This window comes from Rhinolophus ferrumequinum, chromosome 26, assembly GCF_004115265.2.
Source record: "Rhinolophus ferrumequinum isolate MPI-CBG mRhiFer1 chromosome 26, mRhiFer1_v1.p, whole genome shotgun sequence".
NCBI classification, from domain to species: Eukaryota; Metazoa; Chordata; class Mammalia; order Chiroptera; family Rhinolophidae; genus Rhinolophus; species Rhinolophus ferrumequinum.
Genome location: NC_046309.1, coordinates 10281420 through 10295988, shown reverse-complemented (window position 1 = coordinate 10295988; position 14569 = coordinate 10281420). Strand labels below are relative to the sequence as shown.

At 40.9% G+C, this 14569-nt stretch overlaps 1 protein-coding gene across 1 annotated transcript in view; it reads right to left on the bottom strand.

Annotated features, from left to right (window-relative positions):
• KIAA1549 (KIAA1549 ortholog) overlaps nt 1-14569 on the bottom strand; it is a 104120-nt gene that overhangs the window by 41276 nt on the left and 48275 nt on the right. The window contains exons 6-10 of the mRNA XM_033098810.1: nt 14280-14463; nt 12993-13052; nt 11523-11671; nt 7037-7214; nt 3725-3909 (exon numbers count right to left, since the gene is read on the bottom strand). Of these exons, the coding sequence (XP_032954701.1) occupies nt 3725-3909; nt 7037-7214; nt 11523-11671; nt 12993-13052; nt 14280-14463 (756 nt within the window). The remainder of the gene's footprint in view (nt 1-3724; nt 3910-7036; nt 7215-11522; nt 11672-12992; nt 13053-14279; nt 14464-14569) is intronic.

The window sequence follows — 14569 nt, the reverse complement described above, 5'->3', positions numbered from 1 at the left end:
AGGCACACTAAGATAATGACAGAAACCACACAACAAACCCCAAAAGTTTCTGAATGAACACTTGCAATCTCGAAGAAAGCACCGTTGTTCAAACATTTCCTGGTTGATGGATGTAATCTGTGAAAACTCACCACAACCACATGATGTTTTCATTTAGAAGGTAAAGACAAGGCAAAGTTATTGCCATCTATGTGTCTCTGCCACGGCCCAGCATGGGGACTCGGCCACCATGTGGTCTTGGGTTGGGAGAGCAGTCCGTCAAGATTCTCCCACGCTAGGCCACAGCAAGTCACGGTCAGCTGACTGCGGATGAACCAGAACCACCTACACAGGAGGTCTTACGGGGATCCTTGCCGAGAATCAAAGAGCAACTACAGGGGACGAGCTAACCTTGGCTGTGATGAAAGAAACACTCATGGAGCTTCCTTTAATCCACTGTCCACACTGCCAGCCAAGTGACCACTGCAAACACATCTATGTTCCAGCGGCATTCCTGCTGAGAACCCTCCAGGGGTTCCCCACCACCTACACCTTCACTTGCAAGTCCTTACATGTCCTATAAACCCCTCCGAGACTGGCTCTTGCCTACCTCTGTCACCTTGGCTTTGGCAGTGCCCTTCCACATACAACCTTTGCTCCATCCTTCCTGAGTTACATGCCGTTCCCTCGGCCTGGGCCCACTTCATCGAGCTGCGTCTCCTCCACCTCTGAGCTTCAGCCTCCACATTACCTCTTCTGGGAAGGCAGAGGTAGCCCACCACGTACAGTGGGGTGGCTGCCCCTCCGCCATGCTCCTGCAGCACCCCAGACAGACTCACACAGTGACTGCACGTCAGCCTTTGGATGGCTTGTCCCTCTCCCGTACTAGAGCCCTCGAAGGCAGGAGTGCATGGTTATCTGTGCCTGTAACCCAGCCTGGCCCTGCTTGGCTCAGAGCAAGCCCTCCGTGTTTGGTGAATGAATGTGCAGTGTCTCCGGCAGCTCCATCTGGCTGCCCGCAGTGCCAGCCGGCCAGGAACTACGGTCCTGAGCCAACAACGGGGTGTGGACTGTCCCCGACAGAGAACAAGTTTCCATGGGACCAGCCAATGCCATTCATATCTTTAAATAGACCCTCAACAGGGCGAGGCGGATCCAAGCTGGAGTTGTTTTTGGAGCAGTGACAAGTGATGACTTTGGGCTACAGATTAAAGAGAACACAGATAAAAAGAAGACATGGGTTAGGGTTGCTTTTTTTTTCTTTTAAATCATTAGAAATAAAAAAGGAACCTTGTCTCAAAAGATGACAGAAATGGCCTCCCCCTTTATCACATTTCAAAACTAATCTACTCCTCTACTCCCAGACAATCTGAAGACGTTTCCTTCTCGTTACAATGGGAAGGGGGTGTGGATTTTTGGTCAGCAGATTTATTGTTTCCAGATGTTTGTAGCTCTGGGATTTGCTAAAAGATTTTGGAGAGTAGCGGCGAAGCAGCATCAGGGGGCGGGGTGAGCAGAAAGGAGAAAGAGAACACAGAAAGGCACATAAGGGAAAAAGAACTCTAGTCCGCCGGTAAGATAGCATCTTTTCCAATTGTCCCAAGGACTAGGCTAGTAGGACTTCGCTACTGCCAGGTAATCTTAGAAGAAACGCTTATGAAGTAGAGATGTTTGTTTTTTCAACAAAGTGGAGATCATCGTTTTCCTACTATAAACACATGAGGAGATCTACACACTGGGTTTCTGTGCCAGCAAAACTAAGCCCATGCCTCTGAAACAGGGGAGGTCTTACTCTCCTACCAGCAGTCACTTCGTTTCTCAGGGAAGACCTTTCCTGTACATATGTTATTTAAAAAAAAAAAAAAAAAAAAAAGCCTGAGCAACTCCAAAGGCTGGAAATTCCATTTGGAACTCTGTCCATTTGATAGACAGCTACATCTGGGATGTGAAAAGATTTCGGAAGTGAAAGTGGGAGAAGGAGAAAGCTTGGAGAATATCCTATTTTGAACTCAAGAGATGCGGACCTCTGATAGCTTCTTGGAGTAACGGACAAAGGATGGGCTTTCATGAGGAGTGCTTATGCTGGAACTAGGAAACATAATAGATCTAAATACATAACCATCTCTACTGGCTAAATCTGCAACTATACTCTTGCACCGGAACAAAAACACTTCCAAATCTACTGCTGATCTCATTACAATAAATTCACACTATGAATCATTTAGTATGTCAGGTACTTTTTTTTCAGGTTTTCTCCCCCGTCATTCATTAGTCTAACAAAACAACCTTGGCAGACTATGCAAATAATAAATGAAGAGAGGTAATAAATCTAAACTTAATGTATAAAATGCTTCCAATACACCTGAACACCATAAGCTTGCAATTTAATCAAGACTTTGCATTTCTTAGTTAATGCATAAGAAAAAGGATAGTCTTCATTTACTCTTACAGAAGTAAAATAAATTTTAAAAACACTTATTTTTTTCATTTAGCATGTCAAGGTTTGTAATGGACAGAATTTCTTATACCCAAACAAAATAAAATTCAAAGCTGAATAAGGTAATTCTTTATTTCTTGTTCTTTTGCCTCTTGCTTTTTTCTTATGAACTTTGGAGTCGAGTGAGTTCTCCAGATTTGTGAGACCCCTGGAGGGCACATATTAGTAAATATGGTAGAAGGATGACCACTTTCCATTCCCCTCGTAATGGCTGATTTGCATGCTATGCTAAATGCCAGCAGCTAAGTGAGTCCTTCTCCAGTACTTGGCATATTTTTGCTCACACCAGGTGAACTAGAACTAGATATGGACCAAGTGTCAATGTCCTTGCTCTGAAACATGTATGTGACAATGAAATATTGAAGAAACTGTTGAAATATATGTGTGAGAAGAGAATTGCTCTTACTAGCATGAAAACTAAATTGAATGCTTTAGAAAGACATGGAAAAGGAACTGCTGAAAAAGAAAACTGCTGTCAAATTAGGTGTGGGTGAGTTAACTCTAAAAGACTGTAGAGTAGGGTAGGTTGGGAGGAATATTTAAAAAATCTAGAGAACTATGCACTCAGGTTGCTTGGCTCTTCTCCAAAAAAACCCAAACTGGAAACTGCAGCTGATGCATTATGGGTATTGTTTATTACCAGAAAGACATACAGAGAATTCCTCTCAGTAGACCAACAATCCAAATGAAAAACTTCAGGTATAGTGAAAGATGGGCAACTAAATACCTATTCAGTAACTTACGTTAAAATGGAAATGGCACGTATTACCATTTTATAATGATTAAATGGTCTTGATCAAGGTGGATAAGTGGACTTGCAACATGATAAACGGTAGACAGCTCCTTAGCTGTCCAGTGAGGTTTTATATGAAAGAGATAGACACACAGATCTGAGAAAACCTCCTTTGGCTCCTGTTCTCTGAAGATATCCAGAGTTAAAATAGATCAGAATTCATACCCAAAATAGATGTGATCTTCTAATTGATCGTCTCAAAAATAAAATCACAGAGGAACTCAGAGCTCAGAGCATTGCTAAGCCTTTATAGAGGTTCACCTTCCTGGCAGACAGTGCACGCAACAGAAGAACTGGGGCATCAGTAAGTAAACATGAAGGCACATGGGCACCACCATCACAACCAAATGATTTCCCTAATAGCCCTCTGCTCCATCTTTCAGAATCAAGAGCCCGAGCTTCCCCGGCCCTGCTTGCAAGATGCCTATGCAAACGCGGGTGGGTTTGCCCCTTACCTTCTGCCGCTGCTGAATGTTGGCCACGGTGTCGGGCTGAAAGTCCAACTTGTCCGTGCGGCAGAGTTTCCAGTAGAGGATGACGACAATCACCATCACCACCAGCACGGGAATGACCACGCCAACGATGACCCACAGGTTGCTGCTCTGGGACTCCGGCGACGGCCTCTTCACCCTGTCCACAGCTGCAGACAAGGAAGAAAGGTCTCTGGTTCATCCTCTGCGGTCCTTTCCTGAACGGCCCTTCTGGGCAGTGAACGTGCCTTCTGTGAGAAATCTGGAAAGTCACTGTCATTTCAGCTCAAGACAGCTGGTTAGAGGCCATGATGACAGGAAACGTGACCAAGCAACAAACACCACACAACTAGACTACATTAGGGATCAGTGACATACATAATGTGTCTACAAGAACATGGCTAATTCTATAGGTGAATTTCAGGTCTCCTGACGTTATTCTACTAGCTCTTCCGAAAGTCTCAGTGCAGGAATGCTTCCATACCCAAAATCAGAAATCCTCAACATAATCTGTGAGCCAGCTGCCTTAATTCCCTCTCCTGTGTCTCTCCCTAAACCCTTGAAATACGGCTTTTAATTGAAACTGCTTTACCTAAGGTACCAGTTGTCGATTTCAAAATTACATTAAATCAAACTGACTCATTTTGAATCTGCCACTCCCCACCCTCCTGCCACCCTCACCTCAGCCCCACCCCCCATCTTTCACGGCCTTGGACGATTATGCTTCAATTTCCTTCACTAGCTCCTTTCCGTAACTCTGCCTCCAAGTACTGGGCCCTCGTCCTCTTCATTCACGCACCATCTCAGAGGACACAGCTCCTCTTCAAGCCCAGGTGCCGGTCACCAGGAGCTGAAACCCAGACCGGCCCTCCTCTCTGCCCAACCTCCTGATCCGTTCGGGCCGCTTCATAACCACCTCTCCATGACAACACGAGCTCCCCCCTTGCCTAAGCTCTTTTGTTCTGGTTGTCTTTGTCTTGCAGACAATACCTTACTATTCTTTCAAAATGCATTTTATTACATAGATGTATCATGTTGACATACGGCACCACTTTGCCCATTAAAACAGTCACGGCTCCAAGTCTTGTCTTTTCAAATACATCTCCGTCTTCCTGGGCAGGGACTACGCTTTACACTCATTTGGTGTTCAATAATGGTTAACACAGGCTATGGGATCACAACGTTTCTGCTCAAAGACATAACAACAAAAAAGATTCTTGGTGCAGCTTTAAGTTTGGGTTGAGGCCCCGGAGAGAGCGAAATGGGAGGTGAGCTTAAGCACTCTATGCGTACTATGAAAGCACGAATTCCAGAGCCGAGACTAGGCAGGAAACGGAAAAGGTGACAGTGTGAAACAGTAATATTTTTAAATTTGGCCTGGATATAGGGTATAGGGCATATATAGGGTATATATGCTCATTTTGCATGAAAACAACTGATGATATAGGAGTGACAGAGTCACACTGAGGAGTGGGGACAACTGGATACTCTTCTTAGTTCTAACCTATAAAACCCTGTCAGTGGCACAGATTGGGCTGGCCTCGGTGTTGGCTGAGGCTTCCAATCCCAGGACTGTTGCCCCTATGGTTTTTAGCATGAAACTGAGAAAGAGAGCTGCAAAGAGCAGATGGAAGTACACGTGAGAGGTACCCATACCCTGTTGCGATTTATCTTTTTTAAAAGGTGAAGTGCATAGCTGAAGTGGGGCACCTCTCCTACAATCAGAAATGTCATATGAGTGAAGTCAGGCTGAGAAAGACAAATACCATAGGATCTCACTCATATGTGGAATGTAAAGAACAAAATTAACAAACAAACAAAGCAGAAACAGACTCATAGATACAGAGAACAATATGATGGTTGCCAGAGGGAAAAGGGGTTGGGGAGCTGGGTGAAAAAGGTGAAGGGATTAAGAAGTACAAGTTGGTAATTACAAAATCATCACGGGATATAAAATACAGCATAGAGAATATAGTCAACAATATTGCAACAATTATGTATAGTGCCAGGTGGGTTCTAGACTAATCTGGGGGATCACTGCATAAATTATATAATATCTAACCGCTGTGCTGTACACCTGAAACTAAAATATTGAATGTCAAAAATAAATACAATGCATGAAGGTAAAAAGTCATATATGAAAAAATATTAAGTGCTTTGTTATTTTTTTCCTTACCGCTTTGAAATAGAACACGCCAATATGCAACCATATATCAAGTACACAAATGCAAACCACTAATAGTTATTTGCTTAAACTCTCCCATCATCTTATAAGGAATGGAGAAAGCGTGCCCATTAGTCCTCACCCTGGTTAGTTTCCAGGGAAAAGCATAGATTTCACAAAGAATCTTCTACTGCCGAGGATAATTTCGAAGCTGTCATTTTTGAAAACTGCCGTTGTCTTCTACGTAGTTTCTGTACAGTTTTCCCAATATTCTCTGAGGCTGAAATCCTTCTAAACATTTACTTATCCCTCTACTCTTGGGAGCAAGGATCACCGAGCTTTTATAAGGGTTGTTCTCAGGATCATAAAGGAAAAACATCCACATAAAAATAGCAGTCTGATTCATAAATGTATATTTGGAGAAATATTCTCTTCCATGCCTCTCCTTTTCTTAATTTTAAAATACCTAAAATCTGTAACTTTGGGAAAAAAGAAAGCACTGAAAGCAGCCATTACTGGGCGGCAGGGGTCTAGTTTCTGCCCCAAATAATAAAGAAATATCAAAAAACCTCTTTCTAAATTGTGGAGTGGCGTAAGACTGGGTGGGGGAGAAACAGGATTGAAAAGGGTAAGATCAAGGACTTCTTTGTGTTAAAAGACCCAGAAGGAAGCCAATAAATGCAGAAGGCACCTCCCAGCTTCCTGCGTGACTCACTGTCCCCACCAACATTCAAAATATGACAGAAAGGATTTGGAATAAATACAGAGAAAACATGTTTTTACCTAAGACAAAATTTTTTTTTAAAAGAAAAATAGTACAGGAGGTAGAGGGAAAATATTCGATGTAACTTAAGCTACTATAACACTACAAATACAGAATGCGAGGCAGGGGACAGCAGTGAAGGGTACAACCCCAAGGAACTGAAATAAAGAAGGTCTTGGCAAACGATTTTTAACAACTGACATCTTATGTAAGTGCCGCTTAAAAATAAGGGTTTGAGACATAAATCTACTACTATATACATATACACACAAGAATGCCTTAAATTCAGAGTTCACTGTCAGAAGAAGACTGGCTTTTGACCCCAGCACGGCACAGGTGACTCCTCAGGAGCCAAGCCTCGTGCACTTACGTTGGGCGATAGCGCCTTGAATTCGGTAACCCAAGATAATGGCTGCTCTCTGGATATCTATCTTGTTAATCAGATCTGAAGACTTGACCGCACTGAGTCTTTCTCCATCTTGATCTTCCACAAAGTAGATGAGCTGCACGGGACTGTCATCTCCCTCGAGCCTTGACACATTTACCACCTGAAAGATAACAGAAACCATTAGCATTTTAGAAGCTCATGTTTCCAGATGCCCTTTCTCAGGGCACTCAATCTTGACTGTGGTACTCAGAATTTATTTCAATCCTCAAAATAAGCTCCTTAGATCGTTTCGGATTCCAGAATCCCCACGACACTTTCTTAGTGGGAAGAGAGACAGTTAAAAGGAAAGTTCCTCTGTGTGGAATAACTAATGAGCTTCACCTCACTCAAAGTCTTCTCTGAGACAAAAGGCCAAGTCCAATACACAGAGCATAGGGTTGCCACGTCCAGGAATCTAGAATTGCTACCAAGAAGCTCCAACATGTCATGGGAAAGCACTGCTGTCCTCACAATATCAACCACAAGGGTTAGGTACATCCCGGTTCTCTGAAACTATTAATTATTCTATCTAATCCCTTCTTGAATCCATTAGCATTTTCTCCCTGTTCTGCTAGGGCAAGGTTTCTCAAACTTGGCCCAGGTTTCTCAAACTGGCCATTTTGGCCCAGGTAATACTTAGATGTTGGGGGCTGTCCCAGCATTGTAGGATGTTTAGAAGTTTCCCTGCCTTCTAGTTACTAAATGCCAGTAACAACAGCCACAGTCTCCCTCACCAATTGTGACAACCAACTGTAAGACAAATGAAAATGGAAACACGATATACCACAACTTACAGGATGCACAAAGGCAGTTATGAGGAAAGTTTATAGTTATAAATGCATACACAAGAAAAAAGAAATCTCAAATAAATAATCTAATTACACCTCGAGGAACCAGAGGGTAAAAAACAACTGAGCCCAAAGTTAGCAGAAAGGAGGAAATAATAAAGATTAGAGCAGAAATAAATGAAATAGAGAATAGGAAAACAATAGATGAGATTAACAAAACTAAGAGTTGGCTGTTGGAAAATATAAACAAAATTGATAAATCTTTAGCTAGACTAACTATGAAAAAGTGAGAGGACTCACATTAAAAATTATAAACGAATGAGAAGACATAATTGATACCATAGAAATACAAAAGGTCAATAGACATCTCTGGACAATTGAACAACAAATGAGACAACCTAGAAGAAATGGAGAAATTTCTAGAAATACACAACCCATTATGACTGAATCATGAAGAAATAGAAAATGTGAACAGACCAATAAAGAGTAAAGAGATCGAATCAGTAATCAAAAACTTCCCAACATATAAAAGCCCGAGGACCAGATGGTTTCACTGATGAAGTTTACCAAACATTTAAAGAAGAATTAATATCAATCTGTCTCAAAATTTTCAAAAAAAAAAAAAAAAAACTGAAGAGGAGGGAATACTCCTAAATTCATTTCATGAGCCCAGCATTATTACCCTGATACCAAAGCCAGGTAAGCATACTGTAAGAAAAGTACATTACAGGACAATATCTCTAATGAGCATAGATGTAAAAATTCTCAACAAAATATTAGCAAGCCAAATTCAATAGCACATTAAAAGTATCATACACCATAATCAAGTGGGCTTCATCCCAGGATACAATGATGGTTCAACATAAGCAAATCAATAAGTGTGATACATCACATTAATAAATGGAAGATCAAAATTATAAGATCATCTCAATAGATACAGAAAAATCGTTGACAAAATCCAACATCCATTCATGATATAAACTCTCAACAAAGTGAGCATGGAAGGAACATACTTCAACATAGCAAAAGCCATATACGACAAGCCCACAGCTAACATCATACTCAATAGTGAAAGGCTGAAAGCTTTTCTTCTAAGATCAGGTATAAGAAAAGGGCACCCACTCTCACCACTCCTATTCAACATAGTACTGGAAATCCCAGCCGGAGCAATCAGGCACAAAAAAGAAATAAAGGCATCCAAATCGGAAAGAAATAAAATTATCTCTGTTTGCAGATGATATGATCTTATATATAGAAAACCCTAAATACACCCCCAAAAACTATTAGAACTAATAAATGAATTCAGTGAAGTTACAGGATACAAAATCAACATACAGAAATCAGTTGTGTTTCTCTAAACAACAAACTATCTGAAAAAGAAATGAATAAAACAGTGCCATTCACAATAGCATCAAAAATAAAATACTTAAATAAATTTTACCTAGGAGTTAAAAAATCTGTACACTAAAAACTGTAACACATCGATGACCAAAGAAGATACAAATAAATGGAAAGATATCCCATGTTCATAGACTGGAAGAATTGTTAAAATGTCCACACTATTCAAAGCCATCTATAAATTCAATGCAATCCCTATCAAAATTCGTATATTTTTTACAGAAATAGAAAAAACAATCCTAAAATTTATATGGAACCACAAAAGAACCTGCTGACAAAGGAGCCAAGAATATTTAATAGTGAAAAGACAGTGTCTTCAATGAATGGTTTTGGGAAAACTGGATGTTCACATGCAAAAGAAAAAAACTGGACCCTTATCTTGCACCACTCACAAAAATTAACTCCAAATGGAAAGACTTAAATGTAAGACCTGAAACCATAAGACTCCTTTAAGAAAACATGGGGGGAAAGTTCCCTGACATTGGTCTTGGCAATGAGTTTTCAGATATGAGACCCAAAGCACAAATAACAAAAGCAAAAATAAACAAGTGGGACTACAGCAAACTAAAAAGCTTCTGCACAGAAAAAGGAACAATCAACAAAATGAAAAGGAAACATGGAATGTGAGAAAATATTTGCAAAACATGTCTAACAAGGGGTTAATATTCAAAGTATACAAGGAGCTCATACAACTCAGTAGCAAAAAAAAAAAAAAGATTGAAAAACGGGCAGAGGACTTGAATAGACATTTTTCCAAAGAAGATATACAAATGCCAACAGGTGCTCAACATCTTAATTATCAGAGAAATGCAAATCAAAACCTCAATGACATATCACCTCATACCTGTTATTAACAGAATAGCTAATGTGGAGAAAAGGGAACCTTTGTCACTGTTGGTGAGAATGTAAATTGGTACAGCCACTATGGAAAGTAGTATGGAGGTTACCCCAAAAGTTAAAAGTAGAACTACCACTTCTGGGTATATATCCAAACGAAATGAAATCGCTATCTCAGAGATATCTGCACCTGCATGTTCATGCAGCATTATTTACAATAGCCAAGACATGGAAACAACCTGACTGTTCCTATCTATGGGTAAGTGGATAAAGAAGATGTGAGATGTATATGCGTGTGTATTTGAATATTATTCACCCATAAACAAGGAAATCCTGCAATTTGCAACAACATGGATGGAAAGACCTGGAGGGCATTATGCAAAGTGAAATAAATCAGAGAAGGACAAATATTGTATGATCTCACCTATATATGGATTTTTAAAAAAACAAAAAACAACCAAACTCATAGAAACAAAGACTAGATTGGTAGTTGCCAGAAGCTGGGGGTGGGGGAAACGGTTAAAGGTGGTCAAAGGGTACAAACTTTCAGTTATAAGATGAATAAGTTCTGGGATCTAATGTAAAACATGTTGAATATAGTTAATACTGTACTATATACTTGAAAGTTGCTGAGAGAGTAGATCTTAAAAGATCTTGAACATCTTTCTATATCACTAATTCAAAAACATGATCATGGCACAGTAGTCCACCATAGAAAAGACTCATGACAACTTATTTACCCATTCCCCAATTGCTGAACATTCAGGTTGTTTCAATATTTTCTTTCACAAATTCTGTTTGCTGAAGAGTCCTGTGCCCTGTACATAAATCCTTGCCTCCAGCTTCACGTTTGGTCACTCTAAAGGGGAGGAGATATAGGGCACGGTTTCTAAGCAACCCATCAGATGGCACCATTAGCCTGGGGTGGCTTAGTTAACTTTCCCAAATCCAATACTCCTACCTTAGGGGCTTTCCTATCTAATTTAGCACCTCATTATGTCATTTTATGGTGCTTTATAACTGTTTCATGTGCATTTATTAATCTCCACTCAGACCTTGAGCTCTGTGAAGCCAGGGTTACTGAATAAAGCTTTTATAATTCATTTTCATTTTTATTCTTTGTTTTATATTTATATAAATATATACTTATGTTGATTAATATTACTCTCAATTTTTATGTTTTGGTTTTTTTTTAATTTCTCTAGATTCTATTGCATCTGGCAAAGGAACTAGTTTAGAAACCTAACAAACACCTATCTGGGAAGGGAAATAAAGAGCAATGCTTACAGGGGAAAAGTTGGTGAAAGGGGTGTGGCATAATGACGCCAGCTCTAGGCAAACTGCCTCATCCCCGCCCTGGGTCAGTTTTGCATCTCTCTAATACTCCTTTGGCCTTCTCACAGTACCTGCACCACGCTGTTCCCTGCGGTGATGGTGGCCCTTCTCCACATCCGCCTTCTGGTGGAAACCTCACTGAGCAGCTGGGCCAGTTTGCGCTCCATCTCAGTTTGAAACACTTCATTCTGGAGCTGCTTCTCAACGACACCCAGGAGGACTACATTTAGAATGGAAAACACACCGGCCCCAAAACGAGTTAGCGGTGGAGGAAAAAGAAGGGTGTGTGTGTGAGAGAAATTAACATAGGGTTACTATAAAATGCCGATCCCTAGAAAGGAGATATTAAAAGGGAGAAAGTGAGAGAGGAAGTACTGCTCACGGGTCTTATCTATAGTTCCAAACTCCATGTGTTACAAAGACTGGTGGCCACAACTCCTAAGAACTCGTCAAAGCAGGAGCTTTGGAGCTAACAGTGTCTACACATTTTGTCTACGCTTACTACAAAATTACAAAACTTCTAGAAATGGTTTAAGTTCATACCATGGTTCCCAGAAAATAAGACCTCACCAGAAAATAAGCCCTAGCATGATTTTTCAGGATGACATCCCCTGAACCTAAGCCTTAATGCGTCCTTTGGAGCAAACCTTTATATAAGACCCCGTCTTATTTTGGGGGAAACACAGTATCTTATCTTGACTCATAAACTAACCCAAGACCAGGTGCTTGTCTTCAGACATCTGATGTAAATACAATGAGCTAAACAGGCAGTTGGCACATGAGCCAGAACTGGTTCAAATCCTCTCTGACATAGGAGCACGGGCAACATTTAACTGCTATGAAAATTACGTGGGAAACAAGACCACTGTACCAAGCAAAGAGGTGGGACCTTTGCATGGGATGTGAGCCAAGGAGGACTTGCAGAGTATGGGAACCCATAAATGGTGATTGTCACCACTTTACGTGCTTCCTCTTCACCACCAGCCACTCACTGCGTGGCTCATATTCTGGGCACCCAGAGATGAGCGTGTTACTTTCTCTTACACTTTGGTGAACTACCAGGTTAGAAAGTCTCATTGTGCAATGCATAGCTGTAAATATCTGACCCAGGCCCACAAGACTTTTAAAAAAGCTTCTTATTTGCTCACCGGGTTTCCTTATTTATCCTTGTAAAACCAAATAAATAAGACTTGTAGGAGGGAAAAAAAGAGAGCGAGAGAGAAAGAAAGAGAGATCTTTGCTTCAGAACCTTGTCTTGTTCTGGGTTGGAAGGCTGTCAGTCTGTCAGTTCCTGTTAGAATACCCTGGATTTGATGTATGAATTTTAGAGAAAATCAATCCTTTTTGTGCCATAACTCAGTGGGATACATTCCCATAGCCAAATCTGAATCCCTTTCTCATTCGTTCTTTGCCAAGAATTTAAGGTACATTTTGCCCTGAATTTAGGACACAGAAACAGGAAAGGCGGTATCGTTCTTAATATGCCCGTTCAGACTTCTTATTCTTACAGTTCCCAAAATACGACGTTAAGTTAAACATACCTGTTCTTACCCAAGAGGACTTCAACAGCTGAGACAAGTTGAGCTGTGGGTACTGGAAGGCTATAAAGAAATGAGTTAGGAAAGGAGACAAATCTGTAAAAGACATGTTTGCAACAGTCAGAAAGGTAAGTCACAATGCATTGCCTTTCCTATACTACCTAACACTAAGTATGGATGATGAAAATGCTAGATTGGTGTGGAGGCACAGACAGTAAGCAGTTTCTGAGCACATCAGTCTCGTGAAGAAAGAGGGACAAAAAGAAATACAGGAATTGCTCAAGGGATATTGTGGGACACTGCTTCAGAGAGATCACCCACGCGTTCCCCTTGAAATGTCATTGTTCCAGGGCAATGAGTTTTCACACTGTGTTCCTCAGAGCCCTAGGATTTCCCAGCAGTGACTCAGGGTAAAGTGACCTATGTCCTGGCTTGCCTGGGACATTACCAGTGTACACCTGTGGTCCAGCATACTTATTATTTTATCCACACCTGCACTGTACAGAACTGAAACTTGCTAGATGTAAATAAAAATTTTACCCCTGTCTACTGCTGCATTTTACAAGTTATTCTTTTCCATTTAATTAACTGTACACTAAAATAAAATAAAAATCATTATACCATTTGGCCGTTCCGTTTTGAAACAGAATTGACTTTTTTTTTTGCCTAACTTAACTCTGGAATCTTACTGGGGCTTGTTTTGTTTTGTTTTGTTTTAAAATAAATGTTTTTTCCATCCCCACCCCACTTCATTTGCACTATAAATCTAATTGCTACAGGTAGGAAAAAGGGTTTCTTATCTTTTTCATTTATTATTCTTTTGATTTTTTATTTTTAAGTTTACACAAAATAAAATTCTCTCTTTTTGGTGTACAGTTTTATGGGTTATGATGAATGCATAGAGTTGTGTAACCACCACCTCAATAAAGATACAGAATTATCTCACTGCTCTCCAAAAATTGCCTTCTGCTACCCTTTTGTAATCTAGCTTTCCTCCCACCCCTCACCCCCGGCAACCAAAGATCTGTTCTCTGTCCCTCTGGTTTTACCTTTGCCAGAACTGGCAAAAATTTTAATGGCACGCCTTTCCTCAGAAAAGTGAAGAATACACCAGGGCCCAGTGGCTGAGGAGGGCTCTGGAGACCCACTCTGGCTTAAATATGAGAAGCTCCAATTTTATCTCATTTCTATTCTGGATTGAAGTCAAATACTTCATTTGCGAAAACGAGGTCCACCAACGAAAATGCTCACGGCCACTTGCCCAGCACTTTGCAGGAGAGCAGTACTCACGTTCGGCGATCTGCAGTACCGGGTAGCCCAGATAGAAGCTAAACTCCACCACGCTAAGGTTCCTGAGCAGCTCACTCACACGTGTCCCGTTCCAAAACCCCTGTGCGCCTCTGACCGCGAAGACGATGTTCACGGGCCCCCGCTGAGGGGCCACTCTTGAAGACCCCACGGTGACATTCAGGATCTGGAAGGAGGAAGTCAGAGTCGGCTTCCAGAATAAATTGAAACATGCTGCTAAAAGTTTGACTATGATTTCCCTCTCATAATTTCTCTCGAATTTTTTTAAAAAG